We start from the raw sequence: 27,409 nt of genomic DNA on the forward strand, positions 1-27,409 counted from the left end.
TGTTGTATAAGTACTTTTACTTAAGTAAAGGATCTGAATACTTCTTCCACCACTGTTTTTTTTTTTTTCCTTCTTTCTATACTACAGCTGGGGAAGGAAAAATTCCACAAATCCCAACATTTTGACTATTCCAATGGCATCCCTATGCTGGTGGGCTGTGAGAAGCCAGGCATTGGAGGAGAGCTGCTAGGCGGCCAGAAGATTAAACCAAAGTATTCTGTATACCCCAAGGGCCGGGGCAGTCCTCTGCCATCATGGCTAGCCTTCGACAAACAGGTGAATTCAGTAGTTTTACCTCCCCGGCTATAAACACATATTTTTGTCCATAGAAGTTGATTAAAAAATAGTAAAAGGGCGTGGGACCAGAACTTTTTTTTAAACTTGTTCCTACATCTTTTTGAACATGGAAATCCTTATTTGAATCAGTTACTGGAATTTTGGAAGATATGTTTACTGAGGATTTTGTTTGTGTTTTGTTTGTCTTCAAATGTACACACATACATGTACATGTATATTCCTGAGCTAACTAGCATGTACACATGTTCCTGAGCTAACTAGCTAACTAGCATGTACACATGTTCCTGAGCTAACTAGCATGTACACATGTTCCTGAGCTAACTAGCTAAATAGCATGTACACATGTTCATGAGCTAACTAGCATTTACACATGTTCCTGAGCTAACTAGCTAATTATCATGTACACATGTTCCCCAGCTAACTAGCATGTACACATGTTCCTGAGCTAACTAGCATGCACACATGTTCCTGAGCTAACTAGCTAACTAGCATGTACACATGTTCATGAGCTAACTAGCATTTGCACATGTTCCTGAGCTAACTAACTAATTAGCATGTACACATGTTCCTGAGCTAACTAGCATGCACACATGTTCCTGAGCTAACTAGCTAACTAGCATGTACACATGTTCATGAGCTAACTAGCATTTGCACATGTTCCTGAGCTAACTAACTAATTAGCATGTACACATGTTCCTGAGCTAACTAGCATGTACACATTTTCCTGAGCTAACTAGCTAACTAGCATGTACACATGTTCCTGAGCTAACTAGCATGTACACTTGTTCCTGACCTAACTAGCTAATTAGCATGTACACATGTTCCTGAGCTAACTAGCATGTACACATGTTCCTGAGCTAACTAGCTAATTAGCATGTACACATGTTCCCCAGCTAACTAGCATGTACACATGTTCTAGAGCTAACTAGCTAATTAGCATGTACACATGTTCCCCAGCTAACTAGCATGTACACATGTTCCAGAGCTAACTAGCTAACTAGCATGTACACATGTTCCCCAGCTAACTAGCATGTACACATGTTCCCCAGCTAACTAGCATGTACACATGTTCCTGAGCTAACTAGCTAACTAGCATGTACACATGTTCCTGAGCTAACTAGCATGTACACGTGTTCCTGAACTAACTAGCTAATTAGCATGTACACATGTTCCCCAGCTAACTAGCATGTACACATGTTCCAGAGCTAACTAGCTAACTAGCATGTACACATGTTCCCCAGCTAACTAGCATGTACACATGTTCCTGAGCTAAATAGCTAACTAGCATGTACACATGTTTCTATTTATCCTTGTTAACATGTTCGACACAACAAACAAAACTAAATTAACTGAACTATCAGTTGCATGGATAACTGGTTATATGGATGTCTAATTTAAACAAATTCCAACTGATATTTAGCAGTGGCTTTAGTTTAAAGCATGTTGTGTTTTAGTTTTTTTACCAATGATTTCATAGCATTTATATTTTCATATTTGTGTTTAAGGACAACCTAGGGGTTAATAACACGTGTACCAGGTCGACCGTTCTCTGGGATATGTTTTCATGCTAATCGAATGTGACCAGTTTTAGCACAAACCGCTAATTAGCTTATAACGCTAGTCGTCAGGGCAGAGGGTAAAGTAAAAATAAATCTCTATTTCTACACCACTAACAAGGCTCAAAATATCACCACACTTCCACGGTAGCATAATGAGGGTCCCTACATGTAAACAGGAGCAAACTATGCAAGTGTACAGCCAGTTCATTAAAAAAGATAGTTTAGAAAGACAGTACCGTTCACGTATACAGGCAGGCGCCATCTTGAGAAAACAGTCACGACCAGTTGAACGACAAACGCTGTGCAACCAGTAACCAGTAACATAGCTCAAGCACGGCGTTCGTCGTTCGCGATTGGTCATTTGTGTTTCCTTTGGGGTTGTTTTGTGTCTCTTTGCGGTAGTTTTGCGTCACTTTTTCACATCATTTTGGACCTTTATTATCACCATATCTGTGTCTAAAATGTTGGAAAAGCTAGAGCAGAGAATAAATAAATAAAACTCAAAAAGCTTAAAGATAAAACTGGCTAAAGAAGTCCAACTACAATCATTAGATCTGATAAAAGTCTTTTAGGTAGTCATCCGGCTTAGGTGCTGCACCTAAACCTTAGAATGGCAGGGAAAACCCTGTAGACCATCTTCAGGCAAATTGTCTATTACCGAAACGTTGCCTACTAATAAACTCTATATTTTTTGCAAGTTAGACAGTGTGCAGGACTGCAACTTTTTACCTGCTTGTCCCCCTCCGACGCACCTCTCTCACATTCTCAAAATGCTCTTTTTGCCCCTCCAGGCTCTGTGTTTTGAAGCATACTGTCAGGAAGCTGTGCCTGAGGCCCGAGACGAGACGTACCGAATCAGGAAGTTTAACATCTACTTCTACCTGGAAGATGACACCATAAAGGTGGTGGAACCGGAGTACAAGAACAGTGGCATCCCTCAAGGTGTGTGTGATACATCACGTGAAAAGTCTATTGATTGTAATGAATGTAGCTCACATGCAGTGTTGGAAGAAGTATTCATTTACTTAAGTAAAAGTACTAATACCAAGCTGTAAAAAAAATACTCTGTTACAAGTAAAAGTCCTGCATGGAAAATGTTACTTAAGAAAAAGTATGTGAGTAATCAAATGCAAATAACTTAAAGTATTAAAAGTAAAAGTACTCAATGCAGGAAAATCCTCCCATTGTAGAAAGTGTAAAGGATCCAAACAGCTGTGTGTTTAATGGTCTAATCATTTCAGCTGGACTTGTAGGCCGTTATATTGTTGGCTAGTTTACTTTATAATAAAACATCAGATTTGACATCATGTGGACGCACCGACAGTTTTGTTGTCATTACTTAGAATTTGTCATGGGGGCGACAGAAACTACGCACTATAGCTTTAATCATTCATTGTACGCTTACTGGCCTGTAAAGTAGCCGCTATGGGAGCCATCCACAGATACATAATAACATGAATCCAACATATTATTAGCAAAGATCAATCTGCATATTTGAGAAAGACAACAACAAACTCAACAACATTCATTATACGCTTACTGGCCTGTAAAGTAGCCGCTATGGGAGCCATCCACAGATACAGGTAAGCTTGTGGATTCACTGTGCCTTCCACATGTATGTTTGACATTAAAACATGATGATAAAGGAATAATGTAAACAGAAGCTTTGTAGTATTGTAGGGCACCATAAAAAAGGTATGTGTAAAGGCTTTAAGCCGCCCACATGTTAATGTAGGCCAAGTTTATTATGCAACTCAATTTTATACAATATAAAGACCCCTAACTCTTTCAGGTTAGGGGTCCTTGGCCTAAAAAACGTTGAAGACCCCTGGCCTAAATGATAGGGTTGGGAATCACCAGAGGCCTCACGATACGATATCATCACGATACTTACATCACGATACGATATTATTGCGATATATTGCAATTTATTACCTTTTTTCCAACTTCAAATTGTTCCCAATTTCAAATAATGTCCCCATAAGGAAACTTTGTCAAGATGTTGTTTTATCTAAAGAGATAAAGTGCTCTGTTTGTTCATCTCACTTCAGTTGTATTGCTGCAGAATGGGATTGTCAAGCAGACAAACTGACCAACACACATATATAATAATAGATCAATACTTTGCGTCTGTGTATCGATACAGTATAGCCACGGAAAATATCGCGATACTATGCTGTATCGACTTTGTCCCCCCCCCCTACTAAACGATCAATTACCCGAAGTAAGCAGACTTCACATCTGACATATGATGATAAGTATTTTAATACGTGTCCCTTACCATTGCTGTGTTGTTGTTTCTCGTGGCAGGAACATTTATTCGCCGCCAGCGTGTCCCACTGCCTCCCCCAAATGATGACCAGTTCTACAACATTTTCCATTTCAACTTAGACCAACAGATGGTGCTGTACTCACGCACATTCACTGTGACCAACTGTGACACTTTTACCAGGAACTTTTTCTCAAAACTTGGGGTGCGCCTGAACAACCCAGCTGCCGTACCTGCTGACCCCTACAGCAACCTCCGTGAACAGGTAGGTATCGGGAGTCCTGACTCTTCTTTTTTTCTTTTCTTTTTTTTTTCAGGTTTTTACGTTTTCTTTAAAGCGCCCATATTATGCTCATTTTCAGGTTCATAATTGTATTTTAAGGTTGTACCAGAATAGGTTTACATGGTTTAATTTTCAAAAAACACCATATTGTTGTTGTACTGCACAGCTCTCTCTCACTGCTGCAGATCCTCTTTTCAGCTACTTCTTCTGTACTATCTTTGATTGCACTCGCACATGCTCAGTAGCTCAGATGTAGATCATGTCAGCTAGCTAGCTCCATAGACAGTAAAAGAAAGGCTATTTCTCCAACTTCGGTCAGTTACAAGGCAGGATTAGCTGGGAGACTTCTAAATGAGGGTATGCTAACGCTAACGCTAATGCTATGAGCTAACGTTCGCGGTTAGCCAGCTCGTTTCGGCTTGTGACGTCACAAGCCGTGCCTATTTTGACCAGCTCACCCGGAGACTGAAGGCAGGACACATTCAGAAACCGTATCTCACTCAGAACAGCATGGATGGGTTTTTTTCAAAGTGTGTACGCGTGTAGAAGCACCAGAGACACAAAATAACACCCAAAAATCCCAGAAAAGGTGATTTTTTTTCATAATATGGGCACTTTAAACATTCTCTTAAATATAACAATGACAGAATCAAGTTTTGATTTTGCATTAAAATTGCAAAGCCAAAAATATCTTTAAAAACAAGAAAAAGTTTCAGCCTTTTCCAAATAATAACAGTTCTGATTGATGGTTTTTTTTTCTGATCAGGGATATATCTAAATAGAAATGTCTTTAGACCTCAGAGGGTTAATGCTGTAGTCTATAAAATGTTAATGATAATGACATATTCCCTTTGCTGTAAATCAAATGGTTGATTACTTATTTAGTCTATTAAACATCCAAAAAATACTGACATACATGTATATTATTCAAACTCATGTTTTAAAGCTGTCTATTTTGTCCGAGGAAACTGTACAAAACCCCACAAATATTTAGTTTATTTTAGTTTAAGGATATAAAACAGAATTGTGGATCCTCAAATTGGAGGAAACAAATATTTGTGGGTTTTTTTTGGTTTTTTTTAGGGGGGAGATTTTCATGTGTTCTTGTAGTTTCAGACATTACAGAAGTCTCTCGTTAGCATGTTGTAGGCTACTTCAGACATTACGGTAGTCTCTCGTTAGCATCTTGTAGGCTACTTCAGGCATTACAGAAGTCTCTCGTTAGCATGTTGTAGGCTACTTCAGACATTACAGTAGTCTCTCGTTAGCATCTTGTAGGCTACTTCAGACATTGCAGTAGTCTCTCGTTAGCATGTTGTAGGCTACTTCAGACATTACAGTAGTCTCTTGTTAGCATGTTGTAGGCTACTTCAGGCATTACAAAAGTCTCTCGTTAGCATCTTGTAGGCTACTTCAGACATTACAGTAGTCTCTTGTTAGCAGGTTGTTGTAGACTACTTCAGACATTACAGTAGTCTCTCGTTAGCATCTTGTAGGCTACTTCAGACATTACAGAAGTCTCTCGTTAGCATCTTGTAGGCTACTTCAGACATTACAGTAGTCTCTCGTTAGCAGGTTCTTGTAGACTACTTCAGACATTACCGCAGTCTCTCGTTAGCATCTTGTAGGCTACTTCAGACATTACAGTAGTCTGTCGTTAACATCTTGTAGGCTACTTCAGACATTGCAGTAGTCTCTCGTTAGCATCTTGTAGGCTACTTCAGACATTACAGTAGTGTCTCGTTAGCATCTTGTAGGCTACTTCAGACATTACAGAAGTCTCTCGTTAGCATGGTGTAGGCTACTTCAGACATTACAGTAGTCTCTCGTTAGCATGTTGTAGGCTACTTCAGACATTGCAGTAGTCTCTCGTTAGCATCTTGTAGGCTACTTCAGACATTACAGAAGTCTGACATACATGTATATTATTCAAACTCATGTTTTAAAGCTGTCTATTTTGTCCGAGGAAACTGTACAAAACCCCACAAATATTTAGTTTATTTTAGTTTAAGGATATAAAACTCAATCCTCAAATTGGAGGAAACAAATGTTTTTTTAGAGGAGATTTATTCATGTGTTCTTGTATTTTTTTTGGATTACATTTAATCAACTAATTGCTTCAACATTGCTGCTCTGTTAAATGTTACTGATGCCCAATTAAGAACACTGATACGTACCCCTTGAACAATGTAATTGCCATAACAATTGCACAAGCTGTGCTTGAAGCCCCACATTAAATATCGGTGCATGAGGATGGCTAGGAGCATTGAGCAAAACTAGATACGTCTTGAACCAGGAAACACTACATACTTTGTTTGACCACATCTTTTATATTGTGTGGCAGTTTGGGGAAATATATATAATAAAAGTATCAGGACTAATCATGTGTTTTTGAATTTGCAATTGTTTGAAATGTATGGACATTGTTAAATTGAAAACTTATGTTTAAAGTGAAACAATGTTTACCAGATAACTATAGGAACACTGTTCAAGGATAGAGAAAGGGGAGTGTTATTTAAGAGGTACATTTTATGATTTTTATTCTGTTATAATATATTATTTTGTAAAGTAGGGGCAGGACTTTATAAGCATTATGCTTCTTTCTTCTCCTCCTGGAACTCATCCTTTTTTTGTTCTTTGATGGAATCGGATTGATTGGATATTTGTGTTTTATATTTGTGTTTTATTTGGTGTTTTTTTAAAGTATGTTGTACTCATAAGGGACATGGGAATTACATAGTTTTTTCTGGTGCACACGAGAAACCAATCTGAGTAGCAGTCAGAACGACCAAGGAGGTGGTATTCATCTTCCTTAGAAACGCAATGAAATGTTCCCGATAGTGTCTTTAACAAACTTAAAGATGATAAGTTAACTGTTAACTGATTTCATGCTGTGAATGTGAAATATCAACTTTAGCCACATGGCGTTAGCAGTACTTTGTTAGCATCATTTTGCCAGTCTTAGATTGGTTTCTTGTGAGCACGAGAAACTTTTGCGTGCTCACCAGAAAGTATCTTGTGAGCACCAGAAAAAAAAAAAAAGTCATGTCAAGTCCCTTTAAGGCCGTTTTATACTTCTGCGTCAAATTGACGGCGTACCCGCGCAGACCCCTCTGCGTCTACGCCGGACCGTACACCGTAGCGTGACATGCACCTCTTGAAAAATGTAACTACACGTCGCAGCGAAAGTATCTTGTGAGCACCAGAAAAAAAAAAAAGTCATGTCATGTCCCCTTAGGGGCTCCATAATGCTGATTGTTGGAGATAAAAAAAAAAACAACCAAACTAAATCTTAATCTAAACTCTCCCACCTCCTCCAGATTGAGAAAAGCATGACGCCACTCCGGCCGTACGAGAGGCGCGACACGCTGAAGCAGTTCCTGGACCACGAAGGCGAAGTCCTGCGCTTCAAGTGCTTCTGGGACGACTCGGAGAGCGTGTTCGGGGACCTCCGGGAACTCGTACTGCACTACTTTCTCGCTGATAACACCATAGAGATCCTGGAGATCATCCCCCCAAACTCTGGGAGGGATACTGCGGCCAAATTCCTACGCCGCAGCAAACTACCCAAGGTGAGGCACCGCGGTAGGATCTGTTCAACAAGTGTGTCCCTTGGCCATGGGAGTGCAGAGAGCAGGGTTCAAAATTAACATTTTTGTCCACCAGCCAAATGGCTATAGTGAATGTTCAAATTTGACCAGCCCAATAGATTACCATTGTTGTTTTTTTGGCTTGTGAGTGAAGCAAATCTTCCAGCCACTTGCATATTATTTTAATTATGAAAGAAACAAGAGAGTAATTAGGAAAAACACACAGGTTATGGAAATCCCTGAATACTCGGGAATATAGTATGGAACGTGCTAGACTGGAAATGTCAGAACATTTGATAAATTCTCAGGGGTGGCGAGGAACATTTAGGGAGAACACGGATGTAGCAGAATGTGTTTCACAGCTTGTCTCGCATGTTGTCCATTTGCACGTTTTGACATAAAGATGGTCATTCCAAAACTAGAGGCATGCAGCAGCGGTGCCTCTCCTTCTGGTTGGGTGACTTCTTTGCATCTTCCTCCCACCATCCCTCCCTCATTCAGTCTGACAGCACGGCTGTAGCATCCAGTCTCCCTCAAGCATTTTGGCTTTCTCCTCCAGTTACTGATGGAAACCTAATTCATCTTGAAAGACAGCCAGGCCTCCATCGTGTGTGTGTGTGTGTGTGTGTGTGTGTGTGTGTGTGTGTGTGTGTATAGATAGTGATTTGGTTAGTTGTGATGCCTTTATTTATATTATTTATTAAATGTCAGTCCTAAAGGTTGACCGGCATCCACCAGCCAATGGGAAATCACCACGTCCTCAAAGACGGACCACTTCTTAACTGTCTCTTTATTCTATTAAGAGATAGATTTAACTGTCCCGAAGAAAATTTGTCTCGGACAAACAAACAATATCTGCTGTTTAAAAGAATTCAACCCAATATATTGCATACATACATACATACATACATACATACATACACACATAAAGTACACAGACACAGACTGTTGCATCACTCTGCATGGACATGCTCATGCATGCAGAGACAAACAAATTTGCACACTGCCCGTTGGACAACACATCATAATAGTCGTCATAATATGTGCAGTAAGGGTAAACCGCCTTATCAACATACAATCCTGGTAAAAGAAAAGTAAAAATGTACATGTGTGTGTTTATTAGTTTGCCTCTAACTCTCTCTCTCTCTCTCTCTGTCTCTCTCTGTCTCTCTCTCTCTCTCTCTCTCTGTCTCTCTCTCTGTCTCTCTCTCTCTCTCTCTCTCTCTGTCTCTCTCTCTCTCTCTCTCTCTCTCTCTGTCTCTCTCTGTCTCTCTCTCTCTCTCTCTCTCTCTCTCTCTCTCTCTCTCTCTCTCTCTCTCTCTCTCTCTCTCTCTCTCTCTCTCTCTCTCTCTCTCTCTCTCTCTCTCTCTCTCTCTCTCTCTCTCTCTCTCTCTCTTTTTCCAGATGTGTGCAGGATTTTGCTCAGTTGTGTGAAGCTCTTGTGTAATGTTTTTTTTTTTTTGTGTGTTTGTTATTTCCCTGTAGCATTCAGTCCGAATGAAGCAGCCTGGACAGCTCACGGACCGCACAGTGCTCAATGTGTTTGACTCTTCCAAACAGGGGAAACGCTACATACTGGACAGCCTCAAAGTATGTCCTGTGTCAGCCACAAAAACAATTGAAATAAACTAAATGCTATTTGAGGCTCAAGTACCGACAGTCGGCATACAAAAAAAATGGGACCCTTGACAGATTAAGTTCAAATTCTGTTCCAATTCCAATTTAGTTGATATCAACTTTAATGCTACAGCATACAGTTATACTTTAGACCAGGGGTCTTCAACGTTTTTAGGACAAGGAAAGGACCCCTCAGCTGAAAAGGAGACGAAGCAGGGACCCCTTAGGCTACTGTTTATGTATATCTATATATATCTATCTATATATATATAGATATATATATATATATATATATATATAAAATTAAGCTGCATATTAAACTGGGCCTACAATAACGTATAGGCTGGCCTAGAGCCTTCAGATATACCTTTTCATGGTGCATACAATACTAAGCTATTAAAATAGTAACTGTTGACATATTCAGTTATTTCATATGTTAAATGTGGAACGGTGAATCCTTAAGCTTAACTGCATCTGTGGACGGCTACCGTACCTACAGGCCAGTAAGCCTAGCGTCAATGTTGTGTAAATGTATAAAAGATGTATCTTTACAAATAATATGTTGGGTTTATTATAACAATAATGTGGTGGCTCCCCTGCGGCAACTCTGAGGGCCCCCTAGGGGTCCCGGACCCCCTGTTGAAGAGCTCTCTTTCAGACAATAGTGTGCTTTAAACTGAGTGGCAACAGTGTAGGGATGCCCCCCCCCCCCCCCCCCCCAAAAAAAAACAAAAAAACTATGAATCCATGAAGTAGTTTGCTGTGGAAGAACTTTAGCCATTAAAGTGTATAGGGCGAGCTTGTACCTAAAGACCATTCTGACTGAAATTAAACAGGGAATTTTGACTCCACCAGGTTCATTAACATTAATGCAGTCTAAACGTATCCATAAACCATATAACTCGGCCTGTAACAAATAATTATTACATCATTGTCTAATCGCATTTTTTGTTTTTTACATAATCGCCCTTTCTTTGTTTAACCGCAGTCAATCGCTAACATTAGCTACGGTCCTAAGGGGAATGAATGTTGATGGTACAGTAATTGTCAGTTTTATGTTTATTTAAGAAAATAATACAGTGTTTTATGATAATAACGAGGCGCGGTTTACTTTATAGGCTGTGTACCTGTGTTGCTACATTATCTGGGTCACATAACAGGGATATAACCAAAAGATGTATCCTGGGATTCATTCACAACTGAAAGAGACAAATGATATTGTTAATTGCAATTATTTCTTAGACAACTAATTGTACGGTAACATTTGGAATTGTTACAGCTCTTATATAACTTATTCATGTACGTTAACCGCTGAATTCAAAAAGTTCAAACAAGTTTTAGATGTGGTTTTTCCACTGATCTTATTCTCCCCTCTTCTTCTCATCTCTCTCTCTCTCTCTCTGTCTCTCTCTCTGTCTCTCTCTCTGTCTCTCTCTCTCGCTCTGTCTCTCTCTGTCTCTCTCTCTGTCTCTCTCTCTCGCTCTGTCTCCCTCTCTCTCTCTCTCTGTCTCTCTCTCTCGCTCTGTCTCTCTCTCCCTCTCTCTCTCTCTCTGTCTCTCTCTCTCTCTCTCTCTCTGTCTCTCTCTCTGTCTCTCTCTCTCTCTCTCTCTCTCTCTCTCTCTCTCTCTCTCTCTCTCTCTCTCTCTCTCTCTCTGTCTCTCTCTGTCTCTGTCTCTCTCTCTCGCTCTGTCTCTCTCTGTCTCTCTCTCTGTCTCTCTCTCTCTCTCTGTCTCTCGCTCTCTCTCTCTCTCTCTCAATCTCTCTCTCGCTCTCTCTCTCTCTCTCTGTCACTCTCTCTCTCTGTCACTCTCTCTCTCTCTCTCTCTCTCTCTGTCTCTCTCTCTCGCTCTCTCTCTCGCAGACAGGAGCAGTCAATGAGGATTTTTATAAGGACTGTGACCTGACTATAGGACGGGAGGTGAGTGTGTGGGGCAGGAGGCTGATCATCGCTGACTGTGATGACTTCACCAAAGACTACTACCGCTCCAAATACGGCATAGGTAACCACATACAATTGTTTCTTTTATATCTGTATTGCTTTCAGACGTGTGTACTGCTTCTTCAGACAGAATAGGCAGGTTTAAAACAATTCACAGGGTATATCTTTTTGTTATGTTTTTACTAAATTATTAATCAAAGGAAGAATACCTTGTATTTACAGTAAAGTGTTTTATATGTGTAACAAAAACCTGATCTTATGTAACTAAATAAACTAAATAATATGTACATTCACACTGGCGTTTCCTTTTCTAATCACAGTGTGACATTTCAGCTGAATTATCCTGTATCTGTAATCGGATGGCCATGCCTGCAATGCCTTCATCTGAACACTTAGGGGCAGTGAACGCAAGCACCAGCAAGAGCTGTTGCCTTCCTGCAATACTGATTCCTGAGACTAATGGCAGACTTTTGGTCAGAGGATGAAGTACAACAAAAAATTTGCCCATTTCTTCTGTAACAACTGAATGAGCTTACTCAGATCGCTTTCACACCCGTTGTTCGGTAGACTCAGTACAATCCGGGGCTGAAGTTACAACATTGTTGCATTTCTTTATTTGGTTTCGGTTTGCGTTCACACTGCACTTTGTCAAACGCACCAAACATTGTAAACAAATGTCACGCTGTCGAAGCGGCCGTTGGTCTGTTGGACTGAAAATCCAAGTGAAACTTGTGTTCGAAACCGTTCCATCATTCACTCAGTCACTCACTCACTCACTAGTCCCTATATAGTGTTTATTACATAGTGAACTATATAAGGAACGGCTAAACAAGATTTTGGACACTACACTGAAAAATATTGTTTGTCAGTAGATGCGCCGGTTATTTGTGTGACGGAGGCGGGCGCGTCCAGCATCATGTAAACAAACTGAAACATATTACTTATATATACTTCCCTGAAACAAACCGAGCACTCAGGAGAATAGTAAAAGGTTGTATATTATATATGTTGCTTGTTACATTTCCACTGTTTGGAAACCAAAGCCCGCTCCATTTTTCCTTTTCAGTTTTTACGGGTGCTTTTGCTTCTTCTTCTCCTCCGGGAAAACACGACCGCGTTGCATTGTGGTATACGGGAGTAAAATGTAGGGACCATCGTATGTACACTCAAATTAGCTGTGCATTGTGGGTATTTTATAGTGGGCTATATAGTTAATGAGATGAGTGTTCAAACACCACTACAAAATGGCAAACACACTATCAAGTGCACTATTTCCGTGATTGGGAACAATTTCCAACACTGGTTTTAGAAATAATGGAACACAACATTTATAAATATGAATTTATAATGTCATTGGTTTTCTGGTTCTGCTTTAGTGTTTCTAATATTTTAGAGTTTTTTAGACTCACACCGCCTCCAAACCAACCGGACTATCCGAAGAAACGCTCCAGGGTTTCGGTTAAAACGGACCAAACAGCTCAGGTGTGAAAGCAACCTTAGTAGCCTATACAATGTTCTGTTCACCTCGGTCACTCCTTGGTCAGTGGATATAAAAAACAATTCCAGAGTTCAGCAGAACTGTCCGCCTGACAACAGATACAGCACCGGTATTTCTTGCCACCACGGTAACAGGCACTGGGGACCACGAGACAGGGTTTTTTTCCTGCCATTCTAAGGTTTAGGTGCAGCACCCGAGCCATTTTGGGCAGCACCTAAGCCGAATGAATGTAACTACAAGACTTTAATCAGATCTAATGATTGTGGTTGGACTTCTTCAGCAAGTTTTGTCTTTAAGCATTTTGAATGTTATTTATGTATTATCTGCTATAGATAGATATGCTCACAGATATGGTGAAAATACCGGTCCACAGTGATGTGAAAAAGAGACGTAAAACTACCACAAAGGGACACAAACCGACTACAACGAGACGCCAAATGACCACAGAGACCCAAAACAACCCTAAATAAAACAAATAGGACCAAAACAGACACAAGCTGGCTACAAAGAGACACAAAAACCCACAAAGGGACATCAAATCTATGGGGAAATAGCATTCTTTTTTTAACTGAAAAACATTGCATTTTCTTGAGGCCAGCCAAATACGCTCACCTAAGGCTACATTTACATTGCTACGTTTTGAGCCAAAAGCGATCTCCGTGCACACGTGTTTTCAGCTCCAGTAGAATAACTAATCTAACTAATATCTAACTAATTTTAGTTTAAACACTATTTAAATAAAATATCTCATCAACATTCTGGTATACTGGGCATTAACAGGAGGCAGCGTTTAGACTCCGACTGCTGCTGGTAGTTGCAATGGTAACGTTAGTAGCTTAGTCCATATAAGGAGATAAGACCCAATCAGGCAGAGAAACATTAGCGTCAGTGTCGGCTTTGCCAAAGGTCTCCTTTTGCGGCCGTTGAGACGGCAAGACAATCCCGCAGATTCCAAACCAAACCGGGTCAGAAGTGTTTCCAAATGTCTCCGGTTTAGGGGCTCGGAAACACCAGAGCAGGAGGAATGAGAGGGGGAAACGCCAGAGCAGGAGGAATGAGAGGGGGAAACACCAGAGCAGGGGGAATGAGAGGGGGAAACACCAGAGCAGGAGGAATGAGAGGGGGAAACGCCAGAGCAGGAGGAATGAGAGGGGGAAACACCAGAGCAGGGGGAATGAGAGGGGGAAACGCCAGAGCAGGGGGAATGAGAGGGGGAACGCCAGAGCAGGGGGAATGAGAGGGGAAGACATGGCAGAAGATATTTGTTTTTAAACCAAAATGTAGCAATGTAAATGTAGCCTAAGTCTTCCACAAAGCAAGGTAAAACACGGCAAGATGAGAAACCCAAGCTGGTCCTGGATGTGTCTGCCACCCTGGGCTGCTTTTAGGGGCTCCCTTCATTAGTCACAGCAGTAAAGCAGGCAGACCCCCCAGTGATGGAGGGTCCTGTCTGACTCTGCGAGGTCAGAGGTCAGACCTGGGCTGCTGTGCTCCTGCATGGATGGATTACCTGCTGCCCTCTGATCATTTTTAGCTCTCCTCCTGGGTTTTTCCTTTCTTCTTTTGAAGTGTTTTGTCTTCTCTTTCTCCTTCCTTTCCACACAGAGGACTTCACCCCAGTGCAGTACAAAGCTCCCCCGGCCCCAAAGCCCCCGAGGCCCGTGCCCCCTTACAATGGCTTTGGCTCCGAGGAGGACTCGCTGAGCTCCTGCCAGGGCCTGCTGCCCAAGCCCCCGCAGAAAGATTTCCACAAGTTTATGGAGAAAGACAGGTTGGTTGAGTTGTAGTCACCAGTATAGCCGGTAGATATTCTCTGCATTCAGTGGTGGAATGTAACTCAGACATTTACTCAAGTACTGTACTTAAGTACAAATGTTGAGGTACTTGTACTTTACTTGAGTCTTTTCTTTTCATGCCACTTTCTACTCTATTACATTTCAGAGAGAAATATTGTACTTTTTACTCCATTACATTCATCTGATGGCTTTATTTACTAGTTACTTTACACATTAAGATTTTTCAGCTGAAATGATTAGACCTTTAAACACAGTACTGTATTGATCGTTTCCAGTTCCTAAAACGTGAAGATTTCCTGCAGTGAGGACTTTGACTTTTAATACTTTAAGTACATTTTCCTGATAAAACTAACATACTTTTACTTAAGTAACATTTTCAATGCAGGACTTTTACTTGCAATGGAGTATTTTTACAGTGTGGTATTAGTACTTTTACTCAAGTAAAGGATCTAAATACTTCTTCCACCGCTGGTAGTCAGTAGTCGGTAGACAGTCACAATCAAATGACACGTGTGTGTGTGTGTGTGTGTGTGTGTGTGTGTGTGTGTGTGTGTGCTTGTTTAACTATATTTGTGGGGTCCAAAAACCGGGAGTCCAGTATTCTTGTGGGGTACCAACAGCTTTGTGGGGCCAAAATGCTGGACCCCACAAGGTTAAAGGACTGTTTGAGGGTTAAGACTTGGTTTGAGGATTAGGGTTAGAATGAGGTTCTGGTTAGGGTGAGGGTAAGGGTTAAGGTTAGGCATTTAGTTGTGATGGTTAAGGTTAGGGTAAGGGGCTAGGGAATGTATTATGTCAATGATGGGTCCCCACAAAGATAGTGCCACAAACTTGTGTGTGTGTGTGTGTGTGTGTGTGTGTGTGTGTGTGTGTTATTGTCAGCTCCTGACTCTACTGTGTGTATGTCCCCCTAAATGTGGCCTCGACAGAAATGTGCTGAAGTTCCCTGCCAAGATGGTGACCGACGATCCAGTTGACAGCGAGCGCGTGTTCATCATCTCCTTCTACCTCTGCGATGACTCCATCAGTGTGTATGAACGTTCTCAAAGGAACTCAGGTAAAAAAAAACGTTGGACCATATCTGCAGCACAACTGCTCCTCCTTTGAGATGCAAATCTATGATTCTCATGGTAAACATTAGGTTAGGTTTCCATTTCCAGAATCTTTTGAAAACGGATGACGTTTAGTTCATAGGCCATACTTTTTTTCATGGAAGGGGATATTCCCATCACTGTAAATCAGTATCTGACAGTATTTATTTTTATTTGTAGTATGTCACAGGTCCAAAGACTGTTCAGCATGGCTCCAAAATGAGATATCCAACCATTGAAATATGATAAGACACAAAACAATATGAGTAGTTACAAAGGTTAAACATATTGCCAACATAAAATCCAAAAAATAAAGGCCAGTGCTTTTAAACTGTGGCCCAGGAACCAAGTTACTTGTCAAGTTGTTTTTCAGTGAAATAAAAAAATGAGTAATATTTCATAGAGATGTTCCATGTACCATTTTTTGCTTCCCGGTACCGATACCTGAACTTGCGAATCGGCCGATACCGACTACCGATCTGATACCAGCGTGTTAAAAATACACATATATTATTAATAACTGATCCCCGTGTTTTTCATATCAAAATGTTCAGAACAAACTCAGCTGTCTGTTTAGCGAGGCCCAAAATAGTTCCAGAGCAACGTATGAAGACATAATTTGGCCCTAAAGTTGAAATATTTCTCAAATCTCTTGTGAAAAACAAACCTACACTCAACTGTTTTGGTGTTTGAAATGAGTTTACAGAAGTCTTCGGTTCACAAACGTAGCGTAATATATGAATAAAATAGTAAATAAATGTCTAAAATAAAAATTTCGTAAACTCTCTTTTTGAGTAGAAGTGTTCAAAGTGTCAAACATCGCTTGGACTCGTCTGTGCGTCTTTTGGTTTAAAGTACATTTTCTTCGGGGGCTTTATTACGTGGTATCGGATCGGTGCATTAACTCCAGTACTCGCCGATACCGATACCAGCATTTAGGCGGTATCAGTTAGGATACGGGTATTGGTATCGGAACATCTCTAATGTTTCAACATCATCCTTCCCTCTCTCTCTCACACATGTTGCACCAGGCGTGCTGGGTGGTAAGTTTCTGGAGCGCAGCCGTGTAAAGAAGCCAGGCCAGCAGCTGTTTAAGAGCGAGCTGTCCGAGTACTTTACAGCTCAGGATATGTACGTCGGAGCAACCATCTGCATCAACAATTGGAACTTCCAACTTCTGGATGCTGATGAATACACCTTGAACTACATGGAGCAACATGCTGAGGAGGTAGGGAGGGAACTGACTGTTTGTTTCTTCTAAGCTTTATGCATCGAAGGTTTTGGAATCGCAGGCATTGGTGGTCTTTGGAGCAGGTTGCTAGAGCTAACGTGATTACACAGCCTTCGTTCTTTGGTGTTACTTAATGCTGTACGTGATTAAAGATTGCATGTTTGTGTGTGATTGTCCAAAGTTCCCCAAAGCCAAAGTGGGAAACATCCTCAGTAAACTACGGTCCATTCAGGAGGAGAAACAGAGTGAGATCAGGAAGTTTCTGACTCTCAGTGACCCCAGCAACACTGGCTTCATCCCCTATGAGTCGTTCAGGTACAGTAATATATATACAGTATAATACAGAAAAAATAGGTATTGTTCAATCTGTCCAGATGCAATAATATGTACTGAATTGGAGGATATGAGTCTACTTATTTGGAGCAATAACTCAAATTTAAATCCACCTGATACATTTGTAAGATCATAAAATGTCATTTCTGTTAACATCCATCTTCCATCCATCCATCTTCATCCGCTTATCCGGGGTCGGGTCGCGGGGGTAGCAGCTCCAGCAGGGGACCCCAAACTTCCCTTTCCCGGGCCACATTAACCAGCTCCGACTGGGGGATCCCGAGGCGTTCCCAGGCCAGGTTAGAGATATAATCCCTCCACCTAGTCCTGGGTCTCCCCCGAGGCCTCCTCCCAGCTGGACGTGCCTGGAACACCTCCCTAGGGAGGCGCCCAGGGGGCATCCTTACCAGATGCCCGAACCACCTCAACTGGCTCCTTTCGACACAAAGGAGCAGCGGCTCTACTCCGAGCTCCTCACGGATAACTGAGCTTCTCACCCTATCTCTAAGGGAGACGCCAGCTACCCTCCTGAGGAAACCCATTTCGGCCGCTTGTACCCTGGATCCTGTTCTTTCGGTCATGACCCAGCCTTCATGACCATAGGTGAGGGTAGGAACAAAAACTGACCGGTAGATTGAGAGCTTTGCCTTCTGGCTCCAGCTCTCTTTTCGTCACAACGGTGCGATAAATTGAATGTAATACCGCACCTGCTGTGCCGATTCTCCGACCAATCTCCCACTCCATTGTCCCCTCACTCGCGAACAAGACCCCAAGGTACTTGAACTCCTTCACTTGGGGTAAGGACTCATTCCCTACCTGGAGAAGGCACTCCATCGGTTTCCTGCTGAGAATCATGGCCTCCGATTTAGAGGTGCTGATCCTCATCCCAGCCGCTTCACACTCATTGTTCCTCTTCAACCTGAGATTCGACTATCGACCGAACCCTCCTTTCCAGCACCTTGGAGTAGACTTTACCGGGGAGGCTGAGAAGTGTGATACCCCTGTAATTGGCACACACCCTCTGGTCCCCCTTTTTAAAAAGGGGAACCACCACCCCGGTCTGCCACTCCTTAGGCACCGTCCCAGACTTCCACGCAATGTTGAAGAGGCGTGTCAACCAATACAACCCCTCCACACCCAGAGCTTTAAGCATTTCTGGACGGATCTCATCAATACCTGGGGCTTTGCCACTGTGGAGTTGTTTAACTACCTCAGCAACCTCCACCAGGGAAATTGATGCCAATCCCCCCTCATCCTCCAGCTCTGCCTCTACCATAGAGGGCGCATAGTCGGATTTAGAGTTCCTCAAAGTGCTCCTTCCACCGCCCTATTACCTCCTCAGTTGAGGTCAACAGCGTCCCATCCTTACTGTACACAGCTTGGATGGTTCCCCCTGCTCCCCTCCTGAGGTGGCGAACGGTTTTCCAGAAGTACCTTGGTGCCGACCGAAAGTCCTTCTCCATGTCTTCTCCGAACTTCTCCCACACACGCTGCTTTGCCTCTTTCACGGCAGAGGCTGCAGCCCTTCAGGCCCTTCGGGCCCTTCGGTACCTTGCAACTGCCTCCGGAGTCGTCTGGGATAACATATCCCGAAAGACTCCTTCTTCAGTCGGACGGCTTCCCTGACCACCGGTGTCCACCACGGTGTTCGTGGGTTATCGCCCCCTGAGGCACCTAAGACCCTAAGACCACAGCTCCTCACCGCAGCTTCAGCAATGGAAACTTTGAACATTGTCCACTCGGGTTCAATGCCCCCAGCCTCCACAGGGATGCACGAAAAAGCTCCGCCGGAGGTGTGAGTTGAAAGTCTGTCGGACAGGGGCCTCCTCCAGACGTTCCCAATTTACTCCGCACTACCCGCTTTGGGCTTACCAGGTCTGTCCAGAGTCTTCCCCACCCCCTGACCCAACTCACCACCAGATGGTGATCGGTTGACAGCTCCGCCCCTCTCTTCACCCGAGTGTCCAAAACATATGGCCTCAGATCAGATGAAACGATTATAAAATCGATCATTGACCTTTGGCCTAGGGTGCTCTGGTACCAAGTACACTTATGAGCATCCTATGTTCGAACATGGTGTTCGTTATAGACAATCCATGACTAGCACAGAAGTCCAACAACAAACAACCACTCTGGTTTAGATCAGGGAGGCCGTTCCTCCCAATCACGCTCTCCATGTGTCTCCATCATTACCCACGTGCGCGTTGAAGTCCCCCCAGCAGAACTATGGAGTCCCGACTGGAGCCCCATGCAGGACTCCACTCAAGGTCTCCAAGAAGGTCGAATACTCTGAACTCTTGTTTGGTGCATATGCACAAACAACAGTCAGAGTTTTCCCCCCACAACCCGCAGGCGTAGGGAGGCGACCCTCTCGTCCACCGGGTTAAACTCCAACGTAGCGGCGCTCAGCCGAGGGCTTGTGAGTATCCCCACACCCGCCCGGCGCCTCACACCCTGGGCAACTCCGGAGAAGAAAAGAGTCCAACCCCTATCCAGGAGTATGGTTCCAGAACCAAGACTGTGCGTAGAGGTAAGCCCCACCAGATCTAACCGGTGGCGCTCCACCTCCCGCACAAGTTCCGGCTCCTTCCCCCACAGAGAGGTGACATTCCACGTCCCCAGAGCCAGCCTCTGCTGCCCGGGTCTGGTCCGTCGAGGCCCCTGACCTTCACTGCCACCCATGTGGCAGCGCACCCGACCCCAGCGGTTCCTCCCACAGGTGGTGGGCCCATGGGATGGAGGGATGTCCTCCACGTAGCTTTTTCGGGCTGTGCCCGACCGGGCTCCGTGGCAAACCCGGCCACCAGACGCTCGCTGACGAGCCCTCCATCTGGGCCTGGCTCCGGACGGGGGCCCCGGGCTTCCTCCGGGCAGGGTCACTTCATCCCTTCCTCGATTTTTCATAGGATTTTTGAACCATTCTTTGTCTGGCCCCTCACCTGAGACCACTTTGCCTTGGGAGACCCTACCAGGAGCACAAAGCTCCAGACAACACAGCCCTCAGGTTCATAGGGACACACAAACCTCTCCACCACGATAAGGTGATGGTTCCCGGAGAAGATTTCTGTTAACATTATAATGGTAATGATCAAATATATGTGTGCATAACCAGGAAGAACAAATCAAATAGGTGGCAGCAGGGCCTGAAGTTAAAGGGTAACATATTGTTTTTTTCAACCTGGACCCTATGTTCCTATGTGTTTGTGTCTAAGTGACTGATGGGAACAACAATCTTTGACATTGGTCCAGTATTAAGAGAGATCGCTGAAGTTGGCAGCGGTGAAACAAGCTACAGTGTAAGTTAATAGGGTGATTGTCCAGCTGGTATTTACCTTTACAAAAGTGCTCATTTTGCTGCTGACAGGCTCAGATTATTATTCTAAGTGTCTGACAACATTCCACTTTTCCAACCATCACAACTCTAGTTTTAGTTGAAATAAACACATAGTTAACTGATGTACATGTGAAAATACGTTGGCTCTATACACGCTAAAAGCATTGCTTTTTTAAATGGAGTCTGGTGGGTTTAGTGCTAGCGACTTCAGAGCTGTTTCTGGTTAAACAGAAAGGTCTCAAAGAGGTTTTAAAGGTCTATATCTGTAGGGATCGTTTCCATAATGTTGTCAGACACTTAGAATAATAATCTGAGTCGCAAATACGTAGGAAAATAGGGTTTCCAGGTTGAAAACAAGCAGTAGTTACCACTACCACCAGATGTGTTTAACGTATGTCCTATCAGTCGGTGTGTGTTATTTAATTGATGTGTGCCTGTGTGCATCACAGGGGCCTGCTGACTGGCCTGGACTGTGGTCTGTCGGAGCACGAGGTGCTCATGCTGGGCCGATGTTTCTCTGAGTGCACGCAGCCGGAGGCGGACGTGGGCCTGATGCTGGCTGTGGCCCAGGACTTCCTCAAGAAGAAGCACTTTGAAGAGCTCCCTGACATGGCCAGAGACTTTACACACCGTGACCAACAGAAGTAGGCGGTCACATACACATATACACAAGCCACACCCACACACAGACGTTAGCCAAAGACAAAATACTGTTGCAGCAGAAATGCACACAAACACACACACAAAGGTAGCGTCACAAGACATCAATCGTGCAGTCAGTGGCCACATATCCCAGAGCGACGATTAGTTCCAGCCGTGTGAGAGTGGAGCATTGGAACCAGATGGACCCTGTATCGCATGTAGCTCTGCAGGCCAGAGGACACACACACACACACACACACACACACACACACACACACACACACATTAGGGCTGCACAATATATCTTTTTTTTTTATCGTTATCGCGATATCAACTGTCGCAGTAAACACATCATAAAAGGCTGCAACATATCGCAAAAGACGGAGAGTTTTTGTGTTAGTTGAAAGAAAATATCAGTAGAAAACTGCACTTTAAAACTCCTCATTTTTTTTCGTGTTGCCTTTTACGTTTAATTCAACGTTCAATTTGTTCAATTAAAGAATGTTAGAAATGATTTCCTTTCATTTGTTTTAAATTAAACAAGCAATTTGTTGTATTTTAGCCTATTACTGAAAGCAGCAGAACTGAGAACACTTTAATATCTATTTATTATTCTCATATGGTGCAGCCCTAACACACACACACACACACACACACACACACACACACACACACACACACACACACACACACACACACACGCGCTCTTGGTCTTCTTTGCTGTGTCTCAAATTGCAGTTTTCGCCATCTTTGCTACGGAGCGGAAACTATGGGACCCCCCCCAACGTATTTCTTAACACGTGAAAGTCGCTGCATGGAAGCTGTAGTGCTTACGGCAAAACATGTTCGATACCAATACGTAGTGTAGCTATACAGCTATACTGTATTGCATACGTAGCGTAGCAATACAGCGTGTAGCTTTCTAGCTCGAAGATTGTTGTTGTTTCCCGTAGTGAAGGGATTTTGAGAAAAGCAACACACAGAGAGAGGAAGGAGAGGGGGCAAAGCCGATGTCAGGCTTTATCCTGGAAATGAACTTCCTTTGATCCAGACTATAAGAGTGGTAGCTTTTTAAAATATCAACCAAGTCCAACTATTGTGCTGCTGATGGTAATTTTGCTCTGATCTTGTGTGTTCAACTTGTCAGCACTGACTAATGGTGACATCCTGCTCAGTGGTAATAAAAATATCCTAAAGCGGGGATTGTTTTCAGTTTAGGGCAGATTCTAGCCTCTAAGGACCATATGTATTTTCTTTGAGCTTTATTCAAATAGTAATAAATAAAGTGGCCAGATGTGTTTTTTTTCTTTTTCTTTTTCTTTTCTTCATTGGATACCCATGTCTCTGCTTTTCTTTGTGTCTCCAGGACCGGCCGTCTCTCCACCAAAGAGACAAGGACCATCTGTAAGGCCTTCAAGCTCCCCCTGCCTGAGACGCTGCTCGGAGGTCTACTCAGCGTGTAAGAGCCCACTAATCACCGCACAGTTCAGGGTAGAACAGTTCAAGGTCCCTCTGCGTTTGCAGAATGATTTTGAATGATTCATTTCCACTCATTGTCAAGTATAGCCCTAGTTTCCCTAGAATTGGGATTTATTTATTTTTTGCCAATGATTGACCTACATATTTTCTGTTTATACGGTATCGCCGACGGCGACTACATCATATCTGTTTCCAGCAAAACAGAGCGAAAGCAGAAAATGCAGAAAATCCATCCTATATTCTTCTTTACAGATGGAATTAATGTCTGACTGACTGACTGACATGTGATGTTCATTCTTCTTAGAAAACAATCAGTTTTTTTAGAAATGGCTCATGATATACTGTCTCTCGAAGTGTATTATTCAACTTTTGATTTTGATAAAGAAGGAAAAAAAAAAGCAATACTCAATACTATCGAATCGCAATACTTCTAGAATACGATAAATGAAAATCACAATACAAATCCAATCGGCGCCCATGTCTCGTGAAAGAATCTAATCGGGACAAAAGCATATCGTCCCAGCCCTACTCTGAACCAGCATTGAGACCCAATACCACTAAAAAATGACGCATTGGAAGGAAAGCAAAATAGCTTCATTTTAATCAAGCAGAATAATAATTTTTGTTATTCTAATTTCTAAATAATATGCACCTGTTTCTAATCTGGATGCATGTCCGCTGTAGGTTTGCAGATGGGGACGAGATCGACTACCACGCCTTCCTGGCTGGCATTAACTGGGTAGAGCACCATGCTCCCCCAGTGATGCCCGAAGACACCTTAAAGGTAGGAGAGAGCAACCACAGTAAAACGTGTCAAACAAAAGGCAGCAGAAAAGTAGGGGAGAGAAAAAACTTTTCTAGATTAGAAGTGAATCAGAAAAGCACAATAAGTGATTTCCCAGTGCATGCACAGATGTTTTAATAGTTGTAATTGAAAATGAATCTACATTTTACCCCTACCTGGTATGACTCAGAGGATAAGTGAGTCAAAAGCAGAATCAGAAACAAGTGAGTGGGAAGGAATGGTCAAATGGACAGGAGGACAATTTATTGTGCACAGAAAATGACATGAAAGAGAAAGCAACCGACACACACACACACACACACACACACACACACACACACACACACACACACACTCTCTCTCTCTCTCTCTCTCTCTCACACACACACACACACACACACACACACACACACACACACACACACACACACAAATGTTTGTTTCACTATCTTTGTGGGGACCTGTCATTGACATAATGCATTCCCTAGCCCCTTACCTTAACCTTAACCATCACAACTAAATGCCTAACCTTAACCCTTACCCTCACCCTAACCAGAACCTGATTATATCCCTAATCCTAAAACCAAGTCTTAACCTTCAAACAGCCCTTTAACCTTGTGGGGTCCAGCATTTTGGGCCCCACAAGGCTGTGCAGACCCCACAAATATACTGTATTCCCCGGTTTTTGGACCCCACGAATATAGTAAAACAAGCACACACACACACACACACACACACACACACACACACACACACACAGAGGTGGTCAAAAAGGAAGGAAGTAGCTCCTCTGTTCTTCTCTCGTGCGTTTTTATCTTTCAAATGTAATGCTAATTTAGCATGCTTTACCACAGCCGAGTCTAAGCAGAAACAGGTGAGCAGCAGAGATATAAACCTTGGCATGACAACAAAGGGAGGCTTGCATGCACAGAATGAGTGTGGACTTAATCTGTGAGTGTGTGTATGCCGACGCGGTGCTTTCTTTAATTCTGTTTTCCTCTGGCACGGTTTCCAGCTGCTCTTTTCTCAGCCCAAAGTAGTCGCTTCTTCTCTGCTCAATTCTGCCCCCCTTAAAAAGCTCCAAGGTGAACCCCCGAAAAAACTGAAACTGAAAATGGCCACTGAACCCTGTGCATCTTTGGAGGTGTCATAAGTTTTGCGTCTCACAGGGAGGCGGACACAACAGGAATGTCATGTTGCCCTTCCCAGATTGACTGGGCCTGTGATGGTCTCTGATGGGCCTTTTTGGTCTTTGCTGCAATCCGTATGCAGTTTAGTATTGCCAGTTTTCCTATTACCTCTATTATTTTCTTTCTATTTATTATATTTAACAATCTTGGGACCAATTCAAAAAAGTCTCCTTTAAAGAAATAGCTAAATTGCATTTGATCAGAATCAGAAAATGATTACACTTAAATAACACTTAAACATAGGAAAATAAACAATACGTGTAAACGAAATAACATAAATAAAGAAATACGTACAATATAACGGTTTTAACAATAAACTACAACTGCAAGCAGTCTTGACGGGGTCCAAGCCTTCCTGGCGCGAGTCGCCCCCGACGAACCGTGGAGCCCACGAAAAGCAGAACCCAAAGCGCGGCAGCAGCGAGGCAAGCATCAGGAAAAATTGCGGGGGCTTGAGCTGCAAGGTCTGTAGTAAATTGCAATTGCACATTTCCTTTTTACATTCATTGAGTTACAGTCCGAAACACGTCTACGTTGATTATTGCGCCCCCTAAGGGCCGATCTTTTCATGAAGTTTCAGGCAGATCGGGTAAAAACGCTAGGAGGAGTTCAAAAAAAGTAGGTTTTGCACATTTCGTGATTGTCCAAATAACATTCTTTGCAGAAATGGGCGTGGCCTATGTCATGTGATTCAGCTTGATTCAACAAACGTGGATATGTATGTAAATGTTTTTTTTAAATGTGCGATGTGTAACGTGGGAGTTATAGGGCAAAACGCGTTTAATGTCATTATAGTTCCACCTAGTGGTCCACGTGTACTTTTTGGTTTGTGAGTTGTATGAGTCAGTGTCCATCTACCCTAAAAAATTGAAGTTGCTCACGTTAGTTTAAGAGGTGAATCCAAACTAAATTTCACCTCCCCAGCACGTCACTTTTGGCTACGGTAAAATAAGAAAAAGCATAATCTTAGTGATTACAATAGGGTTCCCAGCCCCCCTCGGACTTGGACTCCTAAAAAAGAAGTCTGTCTGGCAGTGTGGATCCCGGGCCTTGTTAATGGGGCCGACTGCAGTCGGGAAGAAGCATTTTTTGAGGCGTCAGGTTTTGGTCTTGATGGACCGCAGCCTCTCGCCCTCGTCCTGTCCGCTAATGTTAAAACATTTCTTTTGTGTTGTCCATATAAGGTTTAATCAGTCTAATGCAGGTTAAGCACTACCCTCATTTTTAAAACGTTTAAGCAAAGCAGTGTTATTTACATAGCACATTTGTTACACACTGACAAGGTGCTTTTCAAGCAAGTTGTATGAAGGACATAAAACAGAGTAAGACAAATATAGCTAAAATAAAGCAGAGATCTATCACAGAGAAGCAATAACAAAGGAGAGCAACAAATACTAAATATCTAAAGTAGAGACTACAATAATATAATTATTGTCAACACTGAACCTGTAGCCAGAGTTGTGCAGTGACTTGTATATTCTTGTCGTCTGTCTCCAGTTCGATGTGAATGCGAGGTCTGACGGCGGTGGGGCTACGGTGAAGCACGTCAACTACTCTTCCCTTCTGAGGGATGTTTTCAACATTACCTCCAACAACGCTGACCCAACAACCGCCACGTAGACACAAAGTGGGAGTTGAAATTCACCTCACACACACACACACACACACACACACACACACATGCTTTTTCCTCAATTAAAGAACATGGAACGTCAGCTAACCAACGCCTGTGTTTTCATTGTGTGTCGTGACGGAGATGTGTAAAACTACAGGCGGGTGGGTAGTCTGTGAAATGAAAGTTTGTTTTCTTGTATGTGAATAATTTGGCGGTAATGAACTGCTCAAGCATAAACTAACACAATCCAGTTAACTGGAAAGTTAATGCTTTAGGGGGGGAAAAGTTATGAGAACACAGATGCTTTTTGATGTGTGTGTGTGTGTGTGTGTGTGTGTGTGTGTGTGTGTGTGTGTGTGTGCTTGTTTTACTATATTCGTGGGGTCCAAAACCGGGGAATACAGTATACTTGTGGGGTCTGCACAGCCTTGTGGGGCCCAAAATGCTGGACCCCACAAGGTTAAAGGGCTGTTTGAAGGTTAAGACTTGGTTTTAGGATTAGGGTTAGAATGAGGTTCTGGTTAGGGTGAGGGTAAGGGTTAAGGTTAGGCATTTAGTTGTGATGGTTAAGGTTAGGGTAAGGGGCTAGGGAATGCATTATGTCAGTGACAGGTCCCCACAAAGATAGTGAAACAAACATCTCGTGTGTGTGTGTGTGTGTGTGTGTGTGTGTGTGTGTGTGTGTGTGTGTGTGTGTGTGTGTGTGTTTATATGAGTGGATGTGAATCCCTCCGAGACAGGGTGAAAGACACAAGGCGTTAGAGCAGAACCATATTTCAGCTCTGGGGCAGCATGTGCTCACACACATTATGATTACAGCGTATTACACTGTATCCTCCAACACTGTGCAGAGTTGATGAGG

The 27,409-nt window shown here is 42.9% G+C and overlaps 1 protein-coding gene across 1 annotated transcript; it reads left to right on the forward strand.

Annotated features, from left to right (window-relative positions):
• The first annotated feature begins 144 nt into the window (after nt 1-144).
• efhc2 (EF-hand domain (C-terminal) containing 2) lies at nt 145-26,605 on the forward strand. Its single transcript, XM_078262936.1, has 14 exons — nt 145-276; nt 2,648-2,798; nt 4,167-4,390; nt 7,729-7,980; nt 9,484-9,588; nt 11,477-11,615; nt 14,658-14,823; nt 15,778-15,905; nt 16,971-17,167; nt 17,352-17,485; nt 21,287-21,481; nt 22,846-22,938; nt 23,643-23,742; nt 26,430-26,605. Exons 1-14 carry the CDS (start codon nt 145-147, stop codon nt 26,550-26,552), a joined length of 2,139 nt encoding a protein of 712 aa, XP_078119062.1. The 3' UTR covers nt 26,553-26,605.
• Nucleotides 26,606-27,409: the final 804 nt, after the last annotated feature.

This window comes from Sander vitreus, chromosome 11 (genome assembly GCF_031162955.1).
Source record: "Sander vitreus isolate 19-12246 chromosome 11, sanVit1, whole genome shotgun sequence".
Lineage (NCBI taxonomy): Eukaryota > Metazoa > Chordata > Actinopteri > Perciformes > Percidae > Sander > Sander vitreus.